At 39.8% G+C, this 27,235-nt stretch overlaps 2 protein-coding genes across 2 annotated transcripts; both read left to right on the forward strand.

The window, feature by feature from the left end:
- Positions 1 to 557: 557 nt before the first annotated feature.
- Positions 558 to 9,328, forward strand: LOC137267711 (organic cation/carnitine transporter 2-like). The gene is made up of 9 exons (XM_067802173.1): positions 558 to 830; positions 1,637 to 1,842; positions 3,313 to 3,528; positions 6,195 to 6,428; positions 6,700 to 6,834; positions 7,101 to 7,183; positions 7,498 to 7,618; positions 7,997 to 8,069; positions 8,813 to 9,328. Exons 1-9 carry the CDS (start codon positions 558 to 560, stop codon positions 9,326 to 9,328), a joined length of 1,857 nt encoding a protein of 618 aa, XP_067658274.1.
- Positions 9,329 to 17,714: 8,386 nt separating this feature from the next.
- LOC137267712 (organic cation transporter protein-like) lies at positions 17,715 to 26,082 on the forward strand. The gene is made up of 8 exons (XM_067802174.1): positions 17,715 to 17,987; positions 18,723 to 19,144; positions 19,319 to 19,552; positions 19,957 to 20,091; positions 20,641 to 20,723; positions 21,087 to 21,207; positions 24,816 to 24,888; positions 25,834 to 26,082. Exons 1-8 carry the CDS (start codon positions 17,715 to 17,717, stop codon positions 26,080 to 26,082), a joined length of 1,590 nt encoding a protein of 529 aa, XP_067658275.1.
- Positions 26,083 to 27,235: the final 1,153 nt, after the last annotated feature.

Genomic DNA, 27,235 nt, shown 5'->3' on the forward strand with positions numbered 1-27,235 from the left:
CAGTATCACATAAACCACGGTCAAATAATCAGCTATTGTTGACAACATTACATTTCCAAATATAATCGAAATAAGAATTGCAGTATATCAATTTTATTTTATTGGATATAGAGAATGAACCTTGATATATACTTGGGGGGACGCGTGCGACGGAAAATGGTTAGTAAGTGATGAATATGAACATGAAGATAACTGTCATGGCAGCCTTGTAATGCAAGGAAACATTAATACAGAATATTCGCATCTTTGAGTGAATACTTGACACGTTTTTTATGGGTACCAAAGTTTCATTGTTCATTCGACGTTTCAGAGCTAATTCGTTTGCCTTCATCCGGTGAAAGAATTATCACTGAAACGTCGTGTAAAGAATAAAAAGATGCTGTTGCCCATAAAAACCGTGACATGTATTCATGTCCGTCCAACTTCTAAATGCCTTTTACGAACTCGGTCAGTTGGTCAGCTGTAACAACTGTTATTAATTGACATTAATATAAACAAGACGATCATACAAGTTGAAACAACCTATATCACATGTTTCTGTATTTGAAGTGTACAAGATGCATCTGGAGTCTTTGATCGACGAGCTAGGAGGTTTTGGGAAGTATCAGCTATGTATCATTCCTCTGATTGGATTCACCAAAGTAGTGATGGCGTCATCGATGATGATGATGGCGTTTGCTGGCGTCAACCCAGGGTGGTGGTGTGAGTCACATGACGAATCGTCTAACACATCATCGATAACTTTGGCAAATGGCAGTTACAAGAATTGCGAGTGGAACACAACATGCGTCCGCCATTTTGATAAAGGAATGAAAACGATAGTTACAGAGGTAAGCTAACTAGGTGAATCTATGTGGAACACGCTACCGATCTGTGATGTGTGACTGGGCGATAAAGCTGATGATACCCACTTTTTGCTACAGTTTTTCGTTTGCGTTGTTTCGAACATCTCTGCAAGAACATCACACTTTGCAGCTAGTGCTGGTCACAGAGGTGAATCATGCAAGAGCATCTCCGGCAGACCCTGCCATGTCTACTTCAGCAAAGAGTTTGGATTGCTCTGGGCACCCGAGCTTCCCTTGAAGTGATATAGATAAAAACACGTAAAGGATGTCGAATCTAGAAGTGTTTTAGAACTAAAGTGTTCCTCAAAAGCCTGCTCTGTTTTCGACACCCAATTTTATTCTGCTATGACCCATGAAAGCGTGGTGATTCTCTGAAATTCATATGAAACATCGAGCCTGGAATATTGTTATGCATCATATTAAGCAATAGCGTCCTTGAGGTATTACAGACGTGGAAACCTGTGTCTTGAATTGTTATATATTTCTGTCTTTGCTAACAATGATTGTTAGGTAGTTCCTCACGAACTTCATGATATAATTGATTTTCCATTCCGATTACATTTTTCACACAGTCTATTATCTATACAGAGAAGCAAGGTATTTCCTGAAGTTGGGGCAATATCCTGACGAAAAATCAATAATACTTCTTTTTTGTAAAGCAATTGATCACAATTTTGACACATTGTTCCTGTGATGTAATGTTCCTCCTGGAAGAAATCATCAGCAAAGTGAAATCTTCTGCAATACATATGGTCATATCGTGACTGTGTGATAATGCCATATCGTTCCAGTGGGATCTGGTATGTGAAAAACAATGGATCGGAAACACCATCATCTCGATTCAAATGGCAGGCGTGTTTGTGGGAGCAGCCATTGCAGGTCACTGTTCAGATGCATACGGAAGAAAGAAAGTCCTGTACACGGCCGTACTTCTAAACACTATCCTAAATGTCGTTACCGCCTTCTCCGTGTCCTGGGTGATGTTTGCTGTCATGAGGTATGTTGGACAGTCCACTGAAACTTTCCAACTTATAGGTTTCTTGATTGGCAGATCGACATGATGGTCACAATTGATAATGATAAGCATTTAATCCAGTACTAGAGTCTTGGAAACCTTGAACTATTTTCGGACAGGCCTTCTCTGAGCGGGAGACGTGCATTCCATTCGTTTTGACCATACGTTCACATGGTAGCTAGCTGGAAAGTACAGTAACCAAATGTCTCGTGTCGACCCCACTGTTGTCTTCAAACATTCTTACCAGCTTTAGTTGGCAGATATCTAAAGTTTAATCACGAAAATAACACAAACGTCAAACATGTACAGATCAAAAGAATTACCAAAGGACCTACTTGTGTACTACATTAGCATGCCTGTGGATTGACAATATCATCATCATTGTCATCGTCGTCGCCGTTGTCGTAATGACAATCATTACCATTATTATCAGTTCATGATCACCATAATTATTATGCCCAGCTGAAGTATCATGTCATCAATACTATCACCACTTGTGACTTCACCATCGCCACCAGTTTCATCATCACAAAAGAATCATTATTATCTTCATCGTCGTCGCCGTTGTCGTAATGACAATCATTACCATTATTATCAGTTCATGATCACCATAATTATTATACCCAGCTGAAGTATCATGTCATCAATACTATCACCACTTGTGACTTCACCATCGCCACCAGTTTCATCATCACAAAAGAATCATTATTATCTTCATCGTCGTCGCCGTTGTCGTAATGACAATCATTACCATTATTATCAGTTCATGATCACCATAATTATTATACCCAGCTGAAGTATCATGTCATCAATACTATCACCACTTGTGACTTCACCATCGCCACCAGTTTCATCATCACAAAAGAATCATTATTATCTTCATCGTCGTCGCCGTTGTCGTAATGACAATCATTACCATTATTATCAGTTCATGATCACCATAATTATTATACCCAGCTGAAGTATCATGTCATCAATACTATCACCACTTGTGACTTCACCATCGCCACCAGTTTCATCATCACAAAAGAATCATTATTATCTTCATCGTCGTCGCCGTTGTCGTAATGACAATCATTACCATTATTATCAGTTCATGATCACCATAATTATTATACCCAGCTGAAGTATCATGTCATCAATACTATCACCACTTGTGACTTCACCATCGCCACCAGTTTCATCATCACAAAAGAATCATTATTATCTTCATCGTCGTCGCCGTTGTCGTAATGACAATCATTACCATTATTATCAGTTCATGATCACCATAATTATTATACCCAGCTGAAGTATCATGTCATCAATACTATCACCACTTGTGACTTCACCATCGCCACCAGTTTCATCATCACAAAAGAATCATTATTATCTTCATCGTCGTCGCCGTTGTCGTAATGACAATCATTACCATTATTATCTTCATCGTCGTCGTCCTTTGCTTGATTCCAGATTGCTCCTTGGATTCGCCCTTGGGATGATGTTTACGGTCAACTACCCTTACCAAATGGAGTTTGTGGGTAGACGGTACAGATCTCTGGTGGCATCTCTCCCAACGTGGGCATTAGGGGTGATAACATTTTCGGCCCTGGTGTGGTGGCTCCAACACTGGAAGTGGCTTCACCTTGCGTCGGCAGCCACATCAGCTCCTTTCTTGCTGGGATGGTTGTAAGTAGTTGAAGGTTCAGTCCAAACCAACACTTTCCCTCCCCGTAGCCTTGCAGGAAGGTGGAAAGATCATTATCTTACCTCACACATAAGTGTGGCTGTCTGATGGGCTGAGCGCTCTTCTATTAATTTCAATGTACCCCGTGTACAAGCGAGGTGCATTGCGATACACCCCGCTGCCAACGGCATCTCATTCGGTACTTCGTGGTGGCAGTTACCTTTTTATCTCGAATAACCGTAAATGGCGCATGATACACGGAAATTACCGATGTTTTGGAATGGAAATCGATGGAAGGGAGATAACTCTAAATCCACTTTTCTTGTGTCGTCCGATAACTACGAAAGCATTTGACTCTCTTTCCAATAAATACATCTTTGAGAAAACGTTCAAATTTAGTCCCTGTGAATATTAAGAAGGGGAATTAAATCGCGGCGAGTTTACCAAAGCAATACATACGGTAGGAAACAGCAAGATGCAAGATTCGAATTGTTTGATCCACACAGTTTGGCTGAAGTGTACGATCCGATACCCATGCTTCAAACAGTTCAAGCTTAACATGGAAGTGCTCGGTAAGATAAATACGTTGTTCACTGGTACCTCGGGGACCATGGGTTGAGGGACCTCAGGGAACATGAACACACATCGAGGGTACATCAACACATACCCCCTCGTGGCGAGTGAACAACTTATAATACCCGTGTTTCGTCAAAATAACGTACTTGTAACAGTACAGTTTCTAGGAACAAGGGCCCAGATTTTCGAAGCTCTCTTAGCGCTAAGATAGTCGTAAGTGCCATACATTAACATTAACTTACGACTATCTTAGTGCTAAGAGCGCTTCGAAAATCTGGGCCATGGACTTGTGAACTCACTGCATCTCAACGAAGGAATGAGGGCCGTTCTGGTTGCAGGGGGATTGGTGGGGAAATGATTTATCACTTTGATATTGGTTTTCATTAAGACTTGCAGAGTTAATTTTTATGTATTCGATTGTTCAACATCAGATTAAATTTAACAGATTGAAACATAAATGTAAGAAAGACCACCAGGCATTCGGAAATTTCAAATTCTGAATTATTGATTGGTATTTATGTAATCTCAAATTGGGAACCATATTGTGTGTGAATAGAGGAAATATGGTAAGAACCTGAATGGAAATCATTGTAAAGCAGATAAAATGAAGAACACTGAAGGAGAAAACTAACCATGTTCTGGAAACTACTGCTAGGTAATGACCTAACGTCATCGTAGATAGTTGACTAGCAGTCACTCGCTTCTTTTGTATTGTGTCTTGTAGATAACTAGCATTTCCATCGTCATGACATCCCCAGACAATAGCTCTGCCCCGACTTGTCATCAATGATAGGATCGAGACATATATTCCTTGAAACACAGAAACACACACGTTTACCCAGTAGATCCGACAAACATTTATCATATCAGTCTAACAGCTTACACGTGATTATTTCTAGAAAGGCTGGGCAAGCCTTCAATACTGTCAAAACATAAAGCTTTACAACCTGTCGGGCTCATACCCCTCCCCCCCCCCAAAAAAAAAAAAATAAATAAATAAAATAAAATAAAATAAAAAATAAATAAATAAAATAAAAAAATGTAAAAAAAAATTAAATAAAATTAAAAAAAAAATTTAAAAAAAATAAAATAAAATAAAATAAAATAAAATTTGACTTGCTACGTGCCTGGCTAAAGTGTATTTGATCAGAGAGGACTTCCAGTCGGCAAGTAATGTGTGTCATCTTTTTATACCCTGTCGCGCGTTTAGCGCAAAGAGGGGAATATAGCATAAGGCCGCTATATCGTTAGAACCGTTCACTAGATCCTTTTCATAGTTGGTACCTAAGTTGATTAACGTGTAAGAAAGTCCCTAGTCGGGCTTGGTGACCTTGACCTTCATTTCAAGGTCACAAGAGAACTTTAACGTTTAACCCTTGTCAGCGAGATATCTTAAGAACTGTTGGCTGGATTTTCACGTCCATCTAGCTTCATCTGGCAAAGTGCAGGAACTAGTCGTTCACTAAAACCGTTCACGGGATTTTCCTCATATTTAAGACAAAGCTTTATCTAGGGAAGGCGCATGGCCGACTCGACTTCTGTGACCTTCACATAATTTTCAAGGTCACGGCGACACTTTGAATATTTCAGCATGTTAAACTGAATTGTCAGCAAGATATCTCAAGAAAGGCTTACTGGATTTTCTTCAGGACTGTCAAAACTTTCCTTGAATATTCTTCAATACACAGTTTCTTTATTGGTATTTTTGCATACACTGACATTCATGTCAAGATCAAAGTCAGTCTTTAAAATAGTTGTGTGTTTATTTTTTGAAGAACAAGATATCAAGAGAGGTTGAGTGGTCATATTTTTGTTTAACATCTTAAACTTTTATTGTTACGTTTAAAGTTTGATTTGATAATTTGCGGCCGGGGAGAATGTCACCGTAGTGACAACGCTCGTCAGATTTAGTTTACTGTTCATTTTGTTTCTAATATTTCAGAGAAAGTAAACTCAGGGTATACTTTTATTTACAATTTAACATATGTCAAGAGGTATAATTCAATCATTTTTTTTAAACTACAGACTTTTTCACCTCTCCAATCTGCATTTTCATAGCATCATAAGTTTACAACAAACAACCCGTTTTCAGTTTTGTACCTGAGTCCTTACGCTGGTTGGCTGTGAAAGGACGTCTGGTGGAAGCGAGAAAGGCTATAAAAAAGATGGCCACCTACAACAAGAAACCAATGCCGGACACATCCATCTTGGAGCTTATTGCTGAGGAGGAGAAGGTGGAGGGCGAAAAGACGAAATCATATACCTATAAACATCTGTTCTTGACCAGACGTCTCACAAAGAAAACGCTCATCACAGGCTACATATGGTACGTATCATTGTATCATTAATAGCCTCGTGTATCAGTTTCTTAATCCAGATCACATTGACCAATAGATATCTATGTTTTAATGTATGCTAGGAGTTGTGTACCATGCTGAGATAATTCTGATTGTGTACATAATTCGTTAGAGTTGACTTTTAGCCTCACCCAAGTAAATATTAACGTGCATACATGCGTTCTGGTGATACCTTGTTCGTTAATAGCAGGGATACTCTTTATGCGTTTTTCACGTTGTCTTGGTATTATTTCATTCCAGGTTTACCTTGTCAGTTGTATACTATGCCATCTCTTTTGGCGTTAAGAAACTTTCTGGAGATTTCTACGTCAACCTGATGACTATAGCATTGCTTGAACTTCCCGTCATGCCTGCAGTTCTACTTGTGGCATCAATGTACGTAAGTGACTAGAGGGAAACTCTCAGTTTGAACAATAACCAATTTTAGGGAATATTTCCTTGATTTTGAAGTTAGTGTTGCAATATATTACAATATTTATGAAATATATTTCTGAATAAATGTTGACAGGATGGTGCAAAATGTGAAAGACACGTGTTTATGCGCGTGCGTGCGTGTTTGGACACAATAACCAGCTTTCATTCGTTACCCAGTTAATTTTCTGTTTGAGATTGTGATACGGCATTGGTGATGTATGTTTCAGATTTGGGCGTAGATGGTCGTGTGCAATTTTCTTCTTCCTGTCTTCGTTTTCGTGTTGTGGAGTCGCAATATCTAACAGTCTGGGTTAGCTCTTACCCAAAATACTGTGTGTGCGTTAAAAACACGGTTATATATACTCAAAAATAATTTCCTTAAATAAGCTGTTTCATATAAACTAAAACCGTGTTATATATAAATATATATATACAAACTAAAATAGTATTTATCTTTGAAAGCCAGTGAAACTTTCGTTTATTTGGCCTGACAACATGTCAAATGTTGTAGGGTTCACATGTCAGCAAAGTCATTCCTGTTCTTTCAGATTTCAATTATTAAAAAATACGGTGTGCTTATTTTGCTACTTTGTCTTTGCATTGTGTATATTATTTATGTTCTAGCCCCTCCTGACATAAAGGGTACGCTGGAGAACATCTTTGCGCAATTGGCTAAGTTTTTAACTATATCAGCATGGGCTATCACGCAAGCACTGACGAGTGAGCAATTCCCAACTGTCATCAGGTATATACCTCAAAACCCAAACCCAAATCGCAAACCAGATCACATGCAGTCCTACATGTACTGCAAAGGATTTCACAAAAAACTGCGACTGAACAGAATATTTTCTCCCTACAAAAGGCTGTGCACCTTCAATACCTTCATATGTCAGAATTACAAACGTTAAGCTGAAATGAGCCAATTTCTGTTGAAGTCAGGTATCCTGAAACAATGTGTTTTATCAATGCTGTAATTGTTTCGTTGTATGTTTATGAAGTAGAAATTTTGTTTGTGTAGCCGTGTTATTTTGGAAATGAGCAGATCTGCTGTTCTTATAATGCAAGGCACTGCGATGTTTCATTGTAACTCCAACTGTCAGTTTCATGTTGTCTTTAATTCCAGGAACCTTGCCTATGCGTTCCAAAACACAGTCGCCAGAATTGGTGGAGTACTGGCAGCACAGGTTTTGTCTCTGGTATGGAGTTTATAAATATTCAAATTATTGCACTTGCGCGTATGTTTTTTTTAAATTTTTTTTTTCATCCATGCCTAATTCATAAAGTGAAGTCCCTACATACCCATGCAGAGAATATCAGTGAGGAATGGATTATAGTGACCTGCACAAGAATAACTCAGGGCCTTCTTGTACTCAACCATTTTGTGATTTTGACTTTGCCCTGAGCTCTTAACTCATTAATATCAGGATTATGAGTGTCAAAATGTACGTTGAAGGTATGCGTGCCAAGAAAAGTCTTGTCATAAACGGTTTGTTTGTTCCTTTGTTTTCAACATAGCGTTAGTTAGTGAGGTTCAAAGTAAACTTTGGACTAGGTCTCCACGTGCAGTCATGTCTACAACCCAGCAGAGGAGCAGATAGGGGAATGTGAGACGGGCGGGAGAGGGGAGTTTTGACAGAGATCGTTAAGGAATACTCGGTGTAAAACACTAAACCTTGATAAGATATCATTTTACAAATAAGCAGCCTTCTAGGGCGTCACATCCCAGGATCTGCTGGATGTTGGATTAGAATCTCAAATCTACCCTGATTACGATCCTTGAAAAGAATTCTCACGATCACTGTGAAGACTTTTCTCCCGTGAAATTGTGTATACACGGTAAAATAACTCCTGTGTCCATATGGGTTGAGCATGAGAGCTTGCAAATCCCCTTTATATTTTCTTTACATGTAATAATCTTGTTCTCTGTCTCGGTATACAGGGAGGCAAGGATGACCTCACGTCGCCGTTTGCTGCCATGGGCGTTTTGATCTTCATGAATGGGGTTGTAACTTTCATGCTCAATGAAACTAGCGGTCATGCGTTGGAGGACACCATGGAAATGAAGATTACAAAGAAGCTCAGCGACGTAACAGAGGAAATGATCCCTCTTGGAAAGGACATTGAAGGTAATGTAGAGGATAAACCTGCAGCAGTTACGGGGAGTAACAAAGCACACACGGCAGGCGATGGTGACAAGGCTGTTAAAGAGAATGGCCCTACTGAGACTGCCAAGAACCAAAAGGATGTCATGTTACCAGATTCAGATGAACGGGAAGAGGATACCTTATCCGAACCAGCTCGTAACTTGGATGTACCTGATGCTGAAGGATGCGATCCTGATCGTGCTAACACCAATGGTAGGTTTGTGGAACAAAAATCTGAAACAATTGAAATTGAAGAACATGATGGCGACAAGACTAATAAAGACGGATATGTCAAGGTAGATGACCACTGATGTTGCTGGTGCTGTAATTCGTGATGAAGCTAAGAAGCCCTGTACACAATACGTAAACGTGCACAATAAAAGAAAGCAACATGGTGAAAATATCAGTAAGAGAGAGATAGCCGGCACACAGTCCACTGCATTTGATTGAATAATAGGGTCTGTAAGTCTCACGAGGAGCTATCGATACTAAACTGGTTCCAGCTTCCTTTGAGCGCGCCAGCTTGCGATATGGAAGACGTTGCCCAGATTCGGTACCAGATTCACGTGACCAGTTCTGGTTCCAAATAGGAATTTACTGGACCGGACCAAGTGAACGTTGCTTGTCACCGGGAGTACAAAGATCTTGCGAAGTGACATGACCTACTTACCGGTCCTATTCTACACTGCTAAGTCTTCTCGTGGGAGTGACGAATTTTGAGGATTAGTCACCTTCACTATCATTGGACATTAACTGTCGTGACTTGGGTTTCTCGCGCCAATGCGATGCGCCCGTACAATGTGTTGACTGCGCCATGGTATTTGCTTTCACTTGTTCATTACGAATACAACTACTATTTTCTTTACATCCTTTGCATTGGTATATATTTCAGTGATTAAAAAAATAACCACTTTTGTTAACAATGTAATTTCTTCAAGAGACTACGCCTTCCCCATCACCGATACACAGAGACATGCTCGCACACGCACTTATCTAAAATAAATATGTAGTAGGTCTAGATGACCAATAGAGAATAGTAGTTGTGGGGAAATATTGGTGATCGAAAACTGTACGTGCGGGAATATTATGACATCAGCTAATATCAACATTGGAAATCTATCGATAGCTTGCACTTGAATAGTGGAATTCGTTATTTGTATGGAGATTTATGTTGTTAAGAACAGCTAGACTCTCTCTGGGAACCGGTGGTACGTATGTTAACCTCGCCTCAGGGCAGTCCATTTGTGCAATAAGGGTTAGTTAGGCAAGATAACGACCTACTTGAATGGAATTCTCAGGGTCGTAGCAAGACATATATTTGTGTTTGTTCAATAGATTGCAAACTTTTATATTTAGATGGTATAGAGAAGGGGGGAAGAGGGGGCGGCTGAGAGGGGCGGCATTTGTCCTCCCATTTTAGGAACAATCGTTAGTGAGCTCGCGCTCTTTGTTAAGGTGGTAGCTACGCCTCTGATTCTTATATGACAATCTATGGAGATAAGTTTGAAACAGAGGAGTCCACGATTACTAGGACTTAGATTTTGGGACTAGGTTTTGTCAAATCATCCACTGTCGCTTCACACGTACCTGTTGTGATCTTAATTGAGACAATTATAATCCATATGTGTATATCAGAGAGATCCAGATGTTCACAAACACGAAGACGCTGTTCAATACCTTCTCTCATGTCAAAATTATCATATTTAAGAAATATGTATTTCTATATTTAAGGATATCCTATTAAAACAGTACTTTACGTTAATGACTCCCTTAATAAATCATATAAACAGTACAACCCTATACTCATAACAGCAGTTTATATATCACCACAACATACGCATGTACTTCAAGTTTTCCATTTCGTATTTTGATCTGCAGCCACAGGCATTACCAGCATAACCAACTCATGTTAAAGTGTGTTTGTGGAATCATAGTTCTGACATTGTACATAAGTGTCTATTTCCCCAGAATGTTTATCTGTTTACACTATTATGTTACGTTTTTGTTGTTTTGTTTGTCATCTAATTTTGTCATGTAGCCAGCTTATGTGTATACTGGAGCGGCGTCACATTATTCGCCAATTCAGGTTTCTGTTTTGCAATATATAAACATTTTAAACAAGAAGTTTCACTTTTTGATTTGCCAAACATACAGGTAACTTAAGGACACTTCGCACTCTATCGTGACACCAATTCGTCATTCAGTCTGTCCACTGAGAAGCTCAATAAGCTCAGCTGAATAAATGACTTGAAAATGCGAGACGCGTCCGTATGGGGATAGTTCCGCTTAAAACATCGGTTCACCTGTTTTGGTTTTTGCTGAATTTTGGGCGACCTCGATCTCATCGTAGCTTCGCAATAATACACACCACAACGTTTATGAATGACTTAAGTAACCTGGCTTCCTAATCACTACTCACCCGAATGTGACCCTCCACAAAAAGGTCCCTGCCACGCGTCACCAAGGCAATGGTGATAACCCTAACTAGGATCATAGGCAATTAATGAAATACACTAAAGCGATGGTTTTTCCGTGTAAGTGTGGATGATTTTAATTTTTGCAAACTTATAATATTTGAACGTTGGACGTCATCGTTATCGTTTAGTGTTTGTCGTCGGAAGGTTGTTTGAGATATCTCCGAACATGGGGGATAGGTACTTATGAACCAGTGTTCATCAAATGTTCTCCCCTCGAATGGAGCCAAACCTTCTGAGTGTGTAATTAAGTGCTTGAGTGTGACATAGCTGAGGTTATGTTTACTATCAACGGGGGACTACTCTTCTTCGCCACATCCTTCTTGTTCAGTTTAAATTGCTACTATGTAACAACAGCGGAAGTGTTGACACTACACATTACACCAATGCAGATGTCTTCCTCATTAAAGGTATCTCACGTCACATGCAGTTATCACTGGTTATAATCACCGGTCATTGTTTCAAAATCAACCAGACCGGACATTCCCCAACAAAGCAGGGTCACTTTGCAATGTATTACGTTAAGCTTGACACTCTCACTCACAGGTTATATCCATGCACAGATTATATTACATTCTTTATGACATTTATGATTCACAGGAAAGCTGGGACCACGACTCATCTTTACTGTGAACAGACTTTGACTAAAAACTACTCAGGGGTGATCGCTAATCCCTTGTTAAATCCTTGAGACAACATTCGGACATTAAGGTTAAATCTTTTAAGACTACATGGATGTTCCGTCACAAGTGGACAATCCGTCAGAGTCTACGTTCGCTTGTCTTGACTGCCAACTTTACTTGATAAGCCTAATGTACCACATGTCCGGAGAGAGAAGTAAACATTATTCTTTGATAACAGCTGTCCGTGAAAACCGTTAGGTAATTTTAGCTATCTCTCCATTATCAAGTCTTTCAAAGGCAATCTCAAGATTCAGATAGTCAGCGCAGTAGAAGTAGTGTTTAGAGAAGTTGAGTAGTGTTCAAAGAAGTGACCTTTGAACGGACGACCATATCACGAACCCTGAAAGCATCGTGGTATAAGCAACGTTCCTTATTCGGGGTATTTCACTCATGTAGTGTACCGAATAGAATAAAGACTGGTTTCTCATAGACGCTTCTCCTGGTAAGTCATAGTCATGTAATTCGTTGTATGTTTTTATTACCATTCCATACTGTTAGTTTACTCCAGAAGCATAATTTGAACTGCAGTATAGATAAAGTACACCAGACCATTATGTGTTATAGTTAGCTCCGATCACGTACCGCTAATCGAAAAGTTCAGTGCACATCAACATTGTATAGCGTATTGACTTTATATAAGTTCAGTAAATCTACAAATCGGGCTCGTGGACGCAAAGTAATTCTTGTGCACGTATCGTATTTATATTCATGGAAAGAAATAAGGGAACACGTGAATGCTGCTTTATCCATTTCCAGATTTTTACCCACTGTGCAAACAATAAAAAAAAACTTGTAAAGAAGTCTGGAAAAGAACAAATGAACACTCGTACTTTCGTGTGTTCCCTTATTTGTTTCCATGATTACATTATTGAATTTGCAATTAAAGTGTTTGTCAGTAAATGTATTTCTAAATAATTAGTATGTGTGTTTAATTCAGGTGTTCCTTCTTGTATTTGCCTATCAATGTTCATACAATTCACATAATAAGTGAGATAACTACCCTGTATAAACTCGCGAGAAAACAGATAGATACATACATGGTCTTTAAGTCAAAGACACAGCAAGCTGTTACAAGATGAGCGCACATAGACCTTGTTTCATTCTGATGCTCACATCTTGACAGTGCGTTCTCAGTACCGTTAAGCTCAATGTATGAATACGTGGTACTCTTTCAATAACACGTATGCTATCTTTTGCAGTTCACTATAGTCGAGATATAAAAGAATGGTCATATTATTCAACTAGCAGACTGAAACTTTATGTTGTTTACAGCCTTGCATTTACGTCCCCCATAACCCGAAGAGCATATTTTAGTCCTTCGTAACACATGCAGTACGTGTCTTAGTGAAGAGTTACGTTATTATCTTCTGTGCATTTTTCTAAGTTGCGCCACATCACGTGTATCCTGTTTTCCGATATACTATATAGTGTCTTCACTTCCGTGGAACCTTTGCAATTGATTATTGATACAGATTTAGTTCATGTAATTCTTAGTAATTGCACATATTTGTAATATTGCTAATATTTTCATATGTAACGTTTGACTCATAAAATCCACCGAATGGTAACTGACCTCTAATATATGCTTCTTTTGTTTATTGTGAAATTGTTGTTTTCCCAAACTAATCACGGACAACACACTTTAGGTCTTATAGTATTCTAGACCAAACAATAGCCTTAACACGTTTCTATCATGTCCGAGTTGTTATAGAATGAAGAGGGAGAATTTTGGCAATATTCTATTATGAGGAAAACGACAATTAAGAGATCATGCGTATTCTCACTGCTTGACTTGACTGAACCTACATATGGGATATTAATGTATTACGTCCATGCTGATGTATCAAGTCTTTGAATTTCATGCTAAGGTCATATACATAAAAAATAGCACTCATGAATTCCTGGCATCCCTGTTTATCACCCAGCGCTATTCAGACTTATATTACTAGGTACATGAATGCATCGTCTTTGTTAAGGTCACTAAAACACTAAAATGTCACCACCTTGAATGACTTTCCAGAGAAGCATGTAGAAGCATTAAGACATCACATCTACTTGGTGTTTGGGGGCAAAACCATGACTCCGTATTCATGGGCACACCCGGTTATTGTCAACATCACGTATCCTATGCGCAGTCAGGCAATTCGACAGTCTATATTCTGTTTCAGTATCCTATTGTGTTGCTGGGGCTAACAGTAATCAAACCCGAAGACCCTGATTAGATGCCCCATATATGTGAAGCTCATTTCTAGGGGTTTAAACTAATGAAACTATATATTATGAAAAATCATGATGATTGCATACATTTATGGCATCAGCCCATTTCTGGTGTTCCCCGCATGATATTGCTGGAATATTGCTAAAGAGGCCTAAAACTAAACACACTCACAATGGTGTGTTTGTTAAACACGTCCCGAAACGATACGCGCAGCCGGCCGTAGGTTCAATTTCCCACATGGGAACAATGTGTGAAGCCTATTTCTGACATCCCCAGCAGTGAGATTGCTGAAATATTGCTACCAATAGCAGGAAGAGGCTTTGAGAAGATTTTCGCATACGGAAGGAACTTATTACAGCCATTTCCAATCTTTACTGTACATGCTTAAGTTGGATGCTCATGTTCAAATACTGGACATTTCACATTCAAGAAGAAGACATACTTAGGTAAATTTTATTTAGGGGCATATAATTCTGCTACAATTTTGCCGACAAGAGTCACTTTCAGATCGTTTGAACCATTAACCTTGTGTATATATGGACAATATGCGGATTTCACACACCGACATGTGAATGTGACACAATATATGGCTTATGTCTGAAGTAGTTTCCAAACCTGCACAGATACGGGTCTTCGGAGGTCCAAAGATATACTTAGATAACACTTAAAGAAGGGAAGTTTTAGTTTTACACCGCTTCAGAAATATTCCAGGTATATCTTGATATGGGACACCAGAAATGAGCTTCAGATATTCTGCCCATGTGCGGAATCGAACCTGAGTCTTCGGCATGACAAGCGAGCGCCTTGACCACAAAGCTGAGCTACTGAGTAAACATGCCATTGCTGTATAACACTTTAGAGGAGCATATGTTGTCAAACGAGGTGAATAGTTGTGAAATACTTGCAACAAATTATACAACTGATATTTTGATATATTCAGGAAGGTAATTACTGAAGATTTTGAATCATGGTCACGACATAACGTGAGCTGGCATATCCTGTGGCACATCTGTCGCCACGTACATATTTGAGTCACAACTAAATCTGAGCCACTCTGTCAAAGATAGCAGCACCTTCGGACATCACCTACTTTTAACTATTTTTTATTTCAAAATAGGTGAGTATCTGCAAGCCGCTAGAAATTCGAACGAGGCACATGACACTATATGTACTGCAAAACAGTGTATGATCCCCCACCACGCGTTTAGTGCGAAGCAGAGGATACGGTATTAGGTTCCGTCAGTCCGTACGTACGTATTGGAATATCTTATGAACTTTTGACTAAATTCTTCTCATATTTGGTACCTATATAGTGTGAGTAAGGCCCCAGTCATATTTAGTGGCCTTGACCTTCAATTCAAGGTCAAAAGGGGACTTTAACTTTTCACCCTTATCAGCAAGATATCTTGTACCGTTCACTGGATTTTCATTATATTTAACACCAAGCTTTACCTAGGGAAGGCGCGGGGACCAGTTCATTTGGGTGACCTTCAGTTAATTTCCAAAGTCACGGCGACACTTTGAAGATTTCAGCATGTTGAGATTTTCAGAGAAATATCTCAAGAACAGTTCACTGGATTTTCTTCATAGGCTTGCCTTGAATGTTTTCCAATAAGCAACCTCTTTATTACTATTGTTTTACATTTCACACACTAAGACATTTATGTCAAGGTCAAAGTGAGTCAACTACAGAGCAAAATATCAAGAGAGGTTCACAGGTCATATTTTTGTTGGCATTTGACTCCATCTTAAATTACGACTTTTTAAGTTTGATTTGATAATTTGTTGCAGGGGATTATATAATCCTTAGTTACAATGCTTGTTTCGATAAGTTTGGGGTCCCTAGTATGGTCATCTGCCTTTGGTTGTTGGCGATCTATATCTTTTTATCCCCCGCAACGCATTTTGCAGGGGGTAGAAAACTGCGCTCCGTCCGTCCGTCCGTGCATCCGTCCGTGCACATTTATCTTTTCCGGAGCAGAACTTTAAAACCGTTTAGTATTAAATTTTCTTCACCAAACTTTGGCACATAGATAGCTCTGTTGGGGTTCTGGTGCTTTTTGGAAGTTGTGGAATTCTGAATAAAATATTTGTGTCGCTTCCATGACAACAAGTTTGACTTCGACTGAAATTGGTGGTAGTGGCCTTTTTCCTGAGCAGAACTCTAAAACTGTTCACCATTTCTTCACCAAAATTGACACAGAGACTGGTCTAGTGGTCTAGCAGTCTAGTGGTGTACTGGTGCCTTTTGGTAATTTTTGAATTCTGAATAAAATATTTGTGTCGCTTCCATGACAACAAGTTTGACTTCGACTGAAATTGGTGGTAGTGGCCTTTTTCCGGAGCAGAACTCTAAAACTGTTCACCATTTCTTCACCAAAATTGACACAGAGACTGGTCTAGTGGTCTAGCAGTCTAGTGGTGTCCTGGTGCCTTTTGGTAATTTTTGAATTCTGATTAAAATATTTTGGCGTTTCAATGTGAACAGTTTTGACTTAGACAGAAATTGGTGGTTGTGCTCCCTCCACTTTTCTATATACACACCAAATCATTTGGCATACTCATAACTTGTAGACATTCATGAATGAAGGGGTGGGGGGGTGCTATTGGTGACTTTGTCTTTTTGTTTTTATTGTGTTCTCCCCTATATCTAAAATGTTTTAGACTTAATTACTAATTGTACATGCATTTATATCTGTAATATTCTAGTTGTTTTACTGCCCCTTGGTGACAGGACATCTTTAGTTATTTTTATTCGATATATTGCTTTCGTCAACTTATTTAACTCACTTACTCACTAGTTTGATCTGTGATTACGAAAACCGCGGCTTTTATTTTGCTGTTATATATTTGTATAGGCACATGGTCCATTTACTCAGTTAGAATACCGTTTATGAAACATAACGAAATACCTAAAAGTAACTAAATGTCGCTGGTTCACGAAGTTCATGACACAAGTACCAAGTATTGATACTTTGGTAAAAAGAATTACACACTATTTAACATGGACACACGTAGACTGGAAGATTGAAAATGTTTCTTCTGCTACTACTACTGCTACTAAAGAACTTCATTACTGACGTTCGTACATTTTGAAGCAAACTGCAACACGCAAGGCGGATCACTGTATTGCCTGGTGGTTCTAAACTTGACTGAAACACTGGGAACCACGAATGAGCTGACAGTTGTGGTCATGACAACTACAATGACATTCCCTTCCAATGAACTGAATGATTTTGCTGATCAGTTTTGAAGTGTTTTTCTGTTTTAGATCCATGATATCCAACCGATACAACGACTGTCGCCGACAACAAATTCCGTCATGCATCTTGAAGGTCTCATTGATGACATTGGGGGATTTGGTCTCTACCAAAGACTCTTAATTCCAACAATGGCGTATTCTAAGGCAATAGTTGTTCCAACAATGCTAATGATGTCGTTTGCTGGTGTGGAGCCGGACTGGTGGTGCGCATCTGGTGAAGATGAACTCAACCAGTGGAATATGACTCAAGTGAACGGAAGTTATAAAAATTGTTTTTGGAACGGAACGTGTCAGAGAATGTTCAGCGACGTCATGGATACGGCAGTGTCAGAGGTATGTTCTTTGTCTTGAAATCTGCCAACACATGGTGGTTTAAAACTAAAGTGGCCTTCTTCTTCACTGTTGATAACTTTCCATCAGTTTCCTTTTCCTGAGTGTTATTCACAAACCTCGTCACAAGATAATACACACAGCAGAAATAATGATAGTTGTCGGCATTGTCATTTTGAATACAACGAATACAAATTTTCCAGAAAAGATTTAGTTTATGTAGACCAAAATCAGAAGCTTCTTTGCCAAGAGTTTAAAACCTTAAAGTGTGATTTTATTAACACGGAAATAGTCAGTAACCATCAACTACTAACTCCAAGCAGTAAAAGACACAGGTGTGACAGACAGATACGTAATATATTACTTTGTTATTTGATTGTGTTGGCTGGAGATAACACACATGGCAAAAGAACATCGAGATCTAGGGTATTTCTCAGGTCAAGATAACATTCATCATCATGGATAAGGACAGACTTTATGGATGAACAACTTCTTTGGTGCGACGTTTTGATACAGATGCTTGCATCGTTGTCAAGCAGGTATTCGTCCATAAAGTGGACTCTGATCTGATTCTCCAAATTCTAAAAAGTGCCACTGAACATCGTCTAAAATGCATCGTTTAGAACTTTCCACCACGTGTTAACCATTATCAAGGTGGAAACACAATGTCATCAACCGTTCCTTCCTAATCGTAAAATATTGTTACACCTAATAACGCATCTGTTTTCTTTCTTGCAGTGGGATCTGGTTTGTGAAATGAGTTGGGTCGGCAATGCTACAATATCTATTCAAATGGCTGGGCTGCTCTTGGGTGCAATAATCTCAGGTTACTGTGCAGATAAATATGGACGGAAGAAGGTTCTCTACGGTGGAGTATTTGTGCTCTTCCTTGGAAATGTCGTGTCAGCGTTTTCCGTATCCTGGATCATGTTTACAGCTGTGAGAGCATTTCTTGGTATGGGATGTGGTCTAATATTGGCTACTGTGTACCTGTACCAGATAGAATTTGTTGGAAAGAAATGGCGAGGCTTTGTTGCATCATTGCCTGATTGGGCTTCAGGGATGGTTGTACTGAGTCTCCTAGCTAAATGGCTCCACAACTGGAAATGGCTTCATCTAGCAACGGCAGCTTTGACATTTCCTTACCTCTTCACGTGGTTGTAAGTATCAGGGTTAAATGACGAAACTTGTTTTGACTGTCATGAAGATTTACACACAGATATTTTGTGACAAAACATTTGTATGTCAGCTGTGGGATATATTCCTTTGACTGTTTTCAATTAATATCGTCTGCCTATAGAAATGTGCTGTTATGTGTTTAACGTATCTTTTAGTGTTGTACCAGAGTCGCTTCGTTGGCTTTCTGTGAAAGGACGTTTAGAGGAAGCGAAAAGTGTCATCAACAAAATGGCGGCCTGGAACAAAAAGCCAATCCCGGACACATCCATTCTAGAACTGATAGCTAAGGAGGAAAAAGCAGAGGGGGAAAAGGCAAAGAACTACTCATATTTGGATCTCATGAGAACAACGAAACTCTCCAAGAAAACATTTTTCTCTTGTTTCATCTGGTATGATTGAAGTGTTCATTCTCATTGTTTTCAAAATGACTTCCAACAGCGATTGCAATACAATTAACTGGTATGCACACATGCACATAGACATGCGCACATGTTAACGTTGTATGGCAGGTTCTATAAACATATTAGCTTTCTATTAAAGTATATTAGTGCCATTAGACACTTACATGTCAATTCTGCAACTATTCCAAACTGTCTATTTGATTGAAAAGTGAAATATTGTCTTCAAACGTGTGTAATCTTTGTTACTTCAAAATTGGGTTCGATTGTAAGGATTGACTGTCTATAGTTTTCGCATCGTTGTGGTATGATAAGAATGATAAACATTATACGGATTCATACAGTTTTGCGTCTTTGTTTATTAAACCATGCTATGGTTTTGTTTGTCCCAATAGGTTTTCTTGTTCCGTTGTATACTATGGTATAGCCTTCGGCCTGAAGAATCTGTCGGGCGATTTCTACATGAACATGCTATTGATGGCTCTCACAGAGTTACCCGTGACTCCTTGTATCATCTTCATCACGTCCTTGTGAGTTTTCAGAATGGAAATAAGAGCTGTGTCACATGATTTGTTTTTGTAATGCATATTTAACGATCTAGTATTTTTCCTTGTCCAACGAAATACCTTTTCTCGGGGTAAGGTTTTGAACATTTACTGATCGAAGTAAAGTGCTAACCAATTGTTTTGTCTGTGTTTCAATCTTCAATAAATACCCTGTATTTGAATAGCAGGTATGGGATTAACATCAGCTCGGTAATGACGAATGAATGAATGCATTTTCCTTTACGCCGTATCAGCAAATAACCAACTATTCACAAGGTGATGATTAGCGACGATTAGTCGCTAAACCACCGTGAGCTAAATGAATTCGCTGCACGCTATAGTAACCAAAAGAAACTACCTCACTCGGGAAAAATGGTCATTTCGTCCAAGGCACCGCGAGTGCTGCTTTAAACGTGTCGTCCATCGTCATGCTGAAACGAAGTACTATACGCGCTATATTGAGGCGTCGTTTAACCTCCGACACTCACTCACTATCTCAATCACTAAGTGCTTTACTGTTAATGCAATTTACAGTTTTGGACGGCGAACCGGATCTGTGATTTCATTCTCCTTGACAGCTGCATTGTGTTTCGGACTGGCAATTTCATCACGGTTGGGTACGGTATGATTAATTGGCCGTTTAAGATAATTTTTAGCGGTTTGATTAACATCGCACTCATTAATATTCCAGCTAATTGACGCGATACCTAAATACTAGAGACTTGACACGGAAATCCAGTGGGTGACTTTGTAAGCATCACTTTAGACAGATGAGGCAATTTGATGACAGGCATCAAACTAGTATCAAACTATCAAAGGTTGTTTCTGCGAGCTGTTCAACACTGGATCAGAAGGACAGACTATGTTTGGGCAGGACGATGTTTTGGTTTGTCATACAAGCGTGTTTTTACCTGATTTTGTTTTATCTTTTATTCCTTTTAAAAATATAATGAAATAACACTGTGCTTCTGTATGTTTAGCACCTGCTGATGAAAGGGGAAATTACGTCAACGCATGCGCGATAGCAGCCAAATTTGCAATGATGACAGGATGGTTGGTTGTTATGACTTTGACCGCGGAACAGTTCCCTACTGTCATCAGGTAAGAACCAAGTGAATTAATGATTATATTAACCATCACTCTCCCATTTCATTAGACGCTAGGATTTGATCCATTTATAAACAACTGGTAAGTGATAGCCACGAAGACACTTACCAATGTCATGCGCCTCAACATACCGAAGCCGATATCCATATATTCTTGTCTATATTTTATTTTAGAACCCAACTGCAACTTATATTAGCGTTCCTCCACCGTTTGTGAGTTTCAATATATACACCTGGAAATTAATCAAGCAACACCCCAATTTTTTCTATTGGAGCAACTTTGAAGTGTTCTGACAATCAAACTATGCCGGGTTGATATAGTTTGACACTTTTTTATTCAACAGACGATCTCTGACAAACAACTTAAAGGGAAAAAGTATCAAGACTTTGCTTTATTGCAACGAAATCCAAATTCTTAAAACTGTCTTAAATTCATGAAAAAATGGACACAATTTACTATTCATCCACAGACGTTGTTGTCAGGTGTATTAACACAAATGTCACATGGAAAGAAAGAACAGTCATCTGAGAGTCTGCACACCGACTTTCATCAATATCTAGTGTGTCCTCCCTGCGCACGCACCACCGATTCCAGACGCCTCCTCATTCCTTGGATGAGTCTCCGGATCTGATTCTGGGGGATCCTGTTCCACTCCTCATGCAGGGCAGCCGTCAATTCGTTGAGATTATGGACTGGTGGGTCTCTCTGCCTCACACGACGGCCAATAAAGTCCCACAAATGTTCAATGGGGTTGAGGTCAGGGCTCATGGCAGGCCATGGAATTCTGTCAATTGCATTTTGCCGCAAAAAATCATTTACAGCATGCGCCCTGTGAGGTCTAGCATTGTCGTCCATAAATATGGGTCTCGTTGCCAGAGGATGGTTCTCAAAATGAGGTACCACAGCCCTGTCAAGAACCTCCTGTTGGTAACGAACACCGTTAAGGTTGCCACGGATGGTAATGATATCCAACTTGCAGTTCATGGAAATGCACCCCCATACCATAACGGAACCTCCCCCAAAGGCCACAGTCTCCTGGATGTTCCGTGGAGCCATTGCTGTGTTCCTCTGCCTCCAGACCCGAGTACGACCGTCCACCATGTGCAGCAAGAACCGGCTCTCATCTGAGAAATGGACCTTCCTCCAAGAGGCAATGTTCCAGTGCAAACGGTCATTACACCAGGCCAGTCGGGCTGCCTTATGGGCTGGAGACAGTCTGGGTCGCTTGATTGGCCTCCTTGCCCGGTATCCTGCAGCTTTCAGACGATTCCGAACAGTCCTGTTCGAGATGGGTCTCCCTGGAAGCCACTCCTGTCTCAACCGAGAGCTCGAGTCGAAGGACCTGCGCCGTACAAGTCTCAGTAAAGCTCTGTCCTCCCGGACTGTGGTCTTCCTGGGTCTTCCTGGTCTAGGCAGGTCTTTAACTTCATTAGTGGCCCGGTATTTTTTCAAATGTTTTGAAATTATGGAATGATGTCGTCCGATTTGAGTCCCGATTTGTCTTAGAGACATACCAGCATTCCTCATGCCGATTATTTGCCAACGAGTGGCCTCTGATAATTTCCTACGTGCCATGACATTGAAATGAATGAAAAACCGAATGCAATCGACAACCTGCGCTTGTAAACACCCCAGGGAAAAAGTGCATTTTTCGAAAGTTGAGGTTAAAGCAATGCACGTGCGCTGTGCAAGCTTCACGCGCGTCATATCAACCCATGAAAAGCTCATGCTGTATGTCAATACATCAAAATTGAATAATCAATCATCAAAATTACTTCGTTAAACTTTGTTAAGTTTTTATGTGTCTTTGAATTTGGTGTTGCTTAATTAATTTCCATATGTATACATTTTTGTCTACAGATTTCGAACTAAAATTGTATCTGAGCTTGGGCTGCATAGTGCATGTGCAATCTTTTCCTGAGCCTAGTGCATGTGCAGCTCGCTTTGGCAACGCGGGTTATCAAATGTTTCAAGGCTGTGCGTGTGTGCATGCGTGCACGCGTGCATGCATATGTTCTACTTTACCGTGATCCTCAAAAACATTGCTGAATAGTTTCTTCTGCAGTTTGTAACATCTCAAAAGCTTCTGGTTGGTGTTAATGTATATGGATGAGTATGAGTAATTTGTTTCTTCTTTCTTTTCTTCCTTATTCAAACAGCAACCGGTACTCTGTCCAGGAATTAAAATGTTTCCATCAAAGTCTACTATTCCTACACGTCCATCATGAGCATAATTCTCACCCATCTAAAATATTACTTTGCCTATCATGAGTAAACACTGGTCGGTACAAAGGGATTTTTTACTCATTGCATATGACATAGCACCACCCCATACACAGTACAGCAGGTTATTTTTCTGCAAATCAGTTTTTGAAGATTCAACAAACTCTAATTGCCGTAAGAGGCGATTCACGGTACTGCGTTGTCAGTCTCTCTGACTTGGATGGCACTTGATATCGTATACCAGTTTGGTTTCGAGTGGCTAGTGAATGGTTCCGTGCAGCAAACAGAGTATTCTGTTTTTACGTTTCAGGCCAACCGATTTCACCCAAGTAAAGGACACAGCAGTGCTGTTCCTCTCGTCAACACACTGTGTGTAAACTCAGTGTAGCGGTCTTACAGAGAGTCTTCCTTTGAAAAACCTTCCTTTGAGTCTGTGCCTATTTGACATGGCACTTCGCTTGATAGGCACACTTTCTGTACCGTCCTCCAATACAGGACCACGTTCACAAAATCATTTTGTGTCCACGTTTCTTGCCTCGAAGTCTGTGGAATGCCTTGTTTTCACCATGCCGCTTAAGAAGATCATCAAAAAATAAATGTGTTTGAAATCGGCACTATGACGAAGAGCCTCCACGTTAATGATACAACATGGGACGTCACTTCCAAAGAAAAATCCAATGATGACTTTCTCAGAAACTCCCATAAGTTCCATTTGATGCAAAAGCAGAAATAGCTGTGAAAATTATATGAATGGATCACTCAAAATCAGTAATGCCTCCAGGTGCTCGCGAAAAGGGTAAGCATATCCTGGCCTACCATTCACATCATTTGCCGTAGAAAGGAAGTATTTTTGGCCTAACGCCTCACAGCATTACTCCTGCCATGCGACGGCGGCCTGCAAGTAACCAGGCATTCAAGTACACAATGGAGTGAACTATCCATTTAGATATATTTGAATTTCTGTTGAAGAACATAGATTCTGTTGCTTATGAACAAAGAAAATTGTTTGGTGAATAGATATATTTTACTTCATTTTGGAGGTCACATCAAATGACTCTATTTCATCGTCCATTCACCCAGCATACTCAGATATGCTACGGAACTTACATTGGTGAATTTCTGGGACTTCGCTCCACCAGCAGAGGCATCGACCCAGCTGAACAGAATATAGAACAAATTAATCATAGATTTTTCATGTGCTTTGACTTGAACACCTTCTTCCATCCTATCGACAACATTGATTTTTGGTAAACATATATATATATATATATATGCCATGAAATATGTGCAGGAGGCAGAGGCTGTGTTCTGTCATCATCACGGCAGAATGAAAACTAGTTTTGTCAGTTTGAAATGAAGCCATGCATTTATTCTACCAGAAACTTGGCGTGCGCTGCTCAGAGTGCTGCTGCAAGAATCGGTGGCATTCTCGCTGGTCAAGTCCTTTCACTGGTTAGTTTCTGGTACAAAAAGATCACTTAGAGCAATACATACATATATCCATAGAACGTGTGTGTATGAGTGATTCTTGCACTACATTGCCATATCTTTTAAATATGTTTATTAGCAAATAGTGATAGGAAGCACAGGGTATAAAACAGAGAGAAAATCCTGATCGTCTTTTACCTGTTTGAGTGAGCGTGTGAGTTAAGTTTTACACCGCACTCAGCAATAGTCCAGCCATATGGCGGCGGTCTGTAAATAATCGAGTCTGGAGTCTGCACCAGACAATCCAGTGATCAAAAACGTGAGCATCGATCTGCGCAAATGGGAACCGATGACGTGTGAACCAAGTTATCGAGCCTAACCACCCGATCCCGTTAGTTGCCACTTACAACCAGCATAGTCGCCTTTTACGGCAAGTATGGGTTGCTGAAAGCCTATTCTACCCCGGGACATTCACGGGTTTTACCTTTTTGAGTTCTTGGGAGCTTGGTCAAACTGGCATTTCACTGAACCCATGTTACGAATGCATCGCAAGAATGATCAGAAAATGCAATCGTTAAGATTCAGGTTAACACTGACCTCCGACTATCCAAGATGGTCGAATTATCGAATTAAGCAACTAACGGAATCGGACAATCAGGACCAGTGTCAAGTGTGAGGCATAAATAATTTACTACCTCTGATGATCGGGTTTGATGTGGTCTTCAGCAACAGATGCTTGTAAGAGGCGACTAACGGGATCAGATGGACAGGTTGGTTGATTTATGTCATCGTATCCTAATTGCACCAATCGATGCTCATGATGTTGATCACTGACACCGTCTGACAGCCTGTATATAATATATACAACAATCAACCAAACAAAATTCTTTCACTAGTGATTTGTTGTTCTCGTTTGTATGATGATTGGATGGCATTGCTATTTTGCTTAAAGAATGATGATCACTACAGGGTGGAACTGCGGACCTCATGCTGCCCTTCATTGCTATGGGGATTCTGGTGGTTCTAAATGTTCTTGCCACCATTGGTCTCGAGGAAACCAGGGGGAGGGCACTGGAAGACACTATGATCTTCGCTTCAAAATCTGATACAGATTGGAATGAACACAAATCGGACAACCCGGGAACGGCTCTCGTGTCCTGCGCCATGGAGCCGTGCGACACAGGGAAAGATGAAAGTGACGAACAAACTGTGAAGTAGTACTGAACTTGAACGTGAAGATTGTGGCTGTACCTAAACATGGACAGATGGTCTCAAATGAACTGAATTATAACAAGAAATATATTGGATGTGATTTTAGCTGACCTTTTCCTTCTTTTTTTTTTGTTTGTTTTACATTTCCGTGAAATACCATGATATGATGTTCTGGCTTGAATACCCATTGTAAATACTTTTGAACTTATTACGCCTAACCGACTGCATTTCATAACACTCTAGTAGTTGTAAACTGATTAAATTTTTATGTTCACAAAATTCTTTGCAATAATTATTTACTACTTCCACCGCGAAGATCCGAGTGCGAACTGCTCTTCAGCAACCCAAGCTTGTCGTAAGAAGAGACTAACGGGGTCAGGTAACATTGACTTGGCTGACACAGGTCATCAGGTCCCATTTGCGTAGATCGATGTTCATGATGTTTATTACTAGATTGTCTATTGCAGTCTCGATTATTTACAGACCACCGCCGTATAGCTGGGAATATTGCTGAGCGCAGTATAAAATGACAACCAACCAACCGCTTGTCATTAATAGCGGTATGACTAGGATACCAAAAGGAATTACCCCCCTCACAATTATTCTAAAAATGTATGTGTTAGGGTTGTTAGTTTGCGGAGAACATATGACAGGGGTCAGTAAATACACAGGCTGTTGGCCGAGACTGATGTCAGCATTTCGCAAGACAGCTATAACTCTGTGCAACCACTCACACAAAAATAAATTTCTGGAAACACGATTTATTAATAATCTAATTTAGACTCTGATAGACAACTGTATTATCATTTGACATTACTTTGAGTACAACTAATTTGTTATCGGGAAAAGGTGTATGAATAAAATCTGAACAATCAATTGCATTTCAAACAAGCCAGGACAAGACCATAAGTGTTTGGCGAAGGCAATCATGAGTTAATCGTCATCAGACGATTAAATAGTGCAGTAGGTCAAGTGATGTCGATTGACGTTCATAGTCTCATCTAATGAGCTGCACTGATAGGAGGTCACCTTGCGACAGACCAGAAATAACAAAACCGTGTCTGTAATGGTCGACGTTCAGAGTCTGATTTTACTGCTGGTGAACAGCCATACAGCCCCTTGCAAACGTTCCCGTGTCTGTTTAAACCGCGTCTGTAAT

The sequence above is a fragment of the Haliotis asinina genome, chromosome 16 (genome assembly GCF_037392515.1).
Source record: "Haliotis asinina isolate JCU_RB_2024 chromosome 16, JCU_Hal_asi_v2, whole genome shotgun sequence".
NCBI lineage: Eukaryota > Metazoa > Mollusca > Gastropoda > Lepetellida > Haliotidae > Haliotis > Haliotis asinina.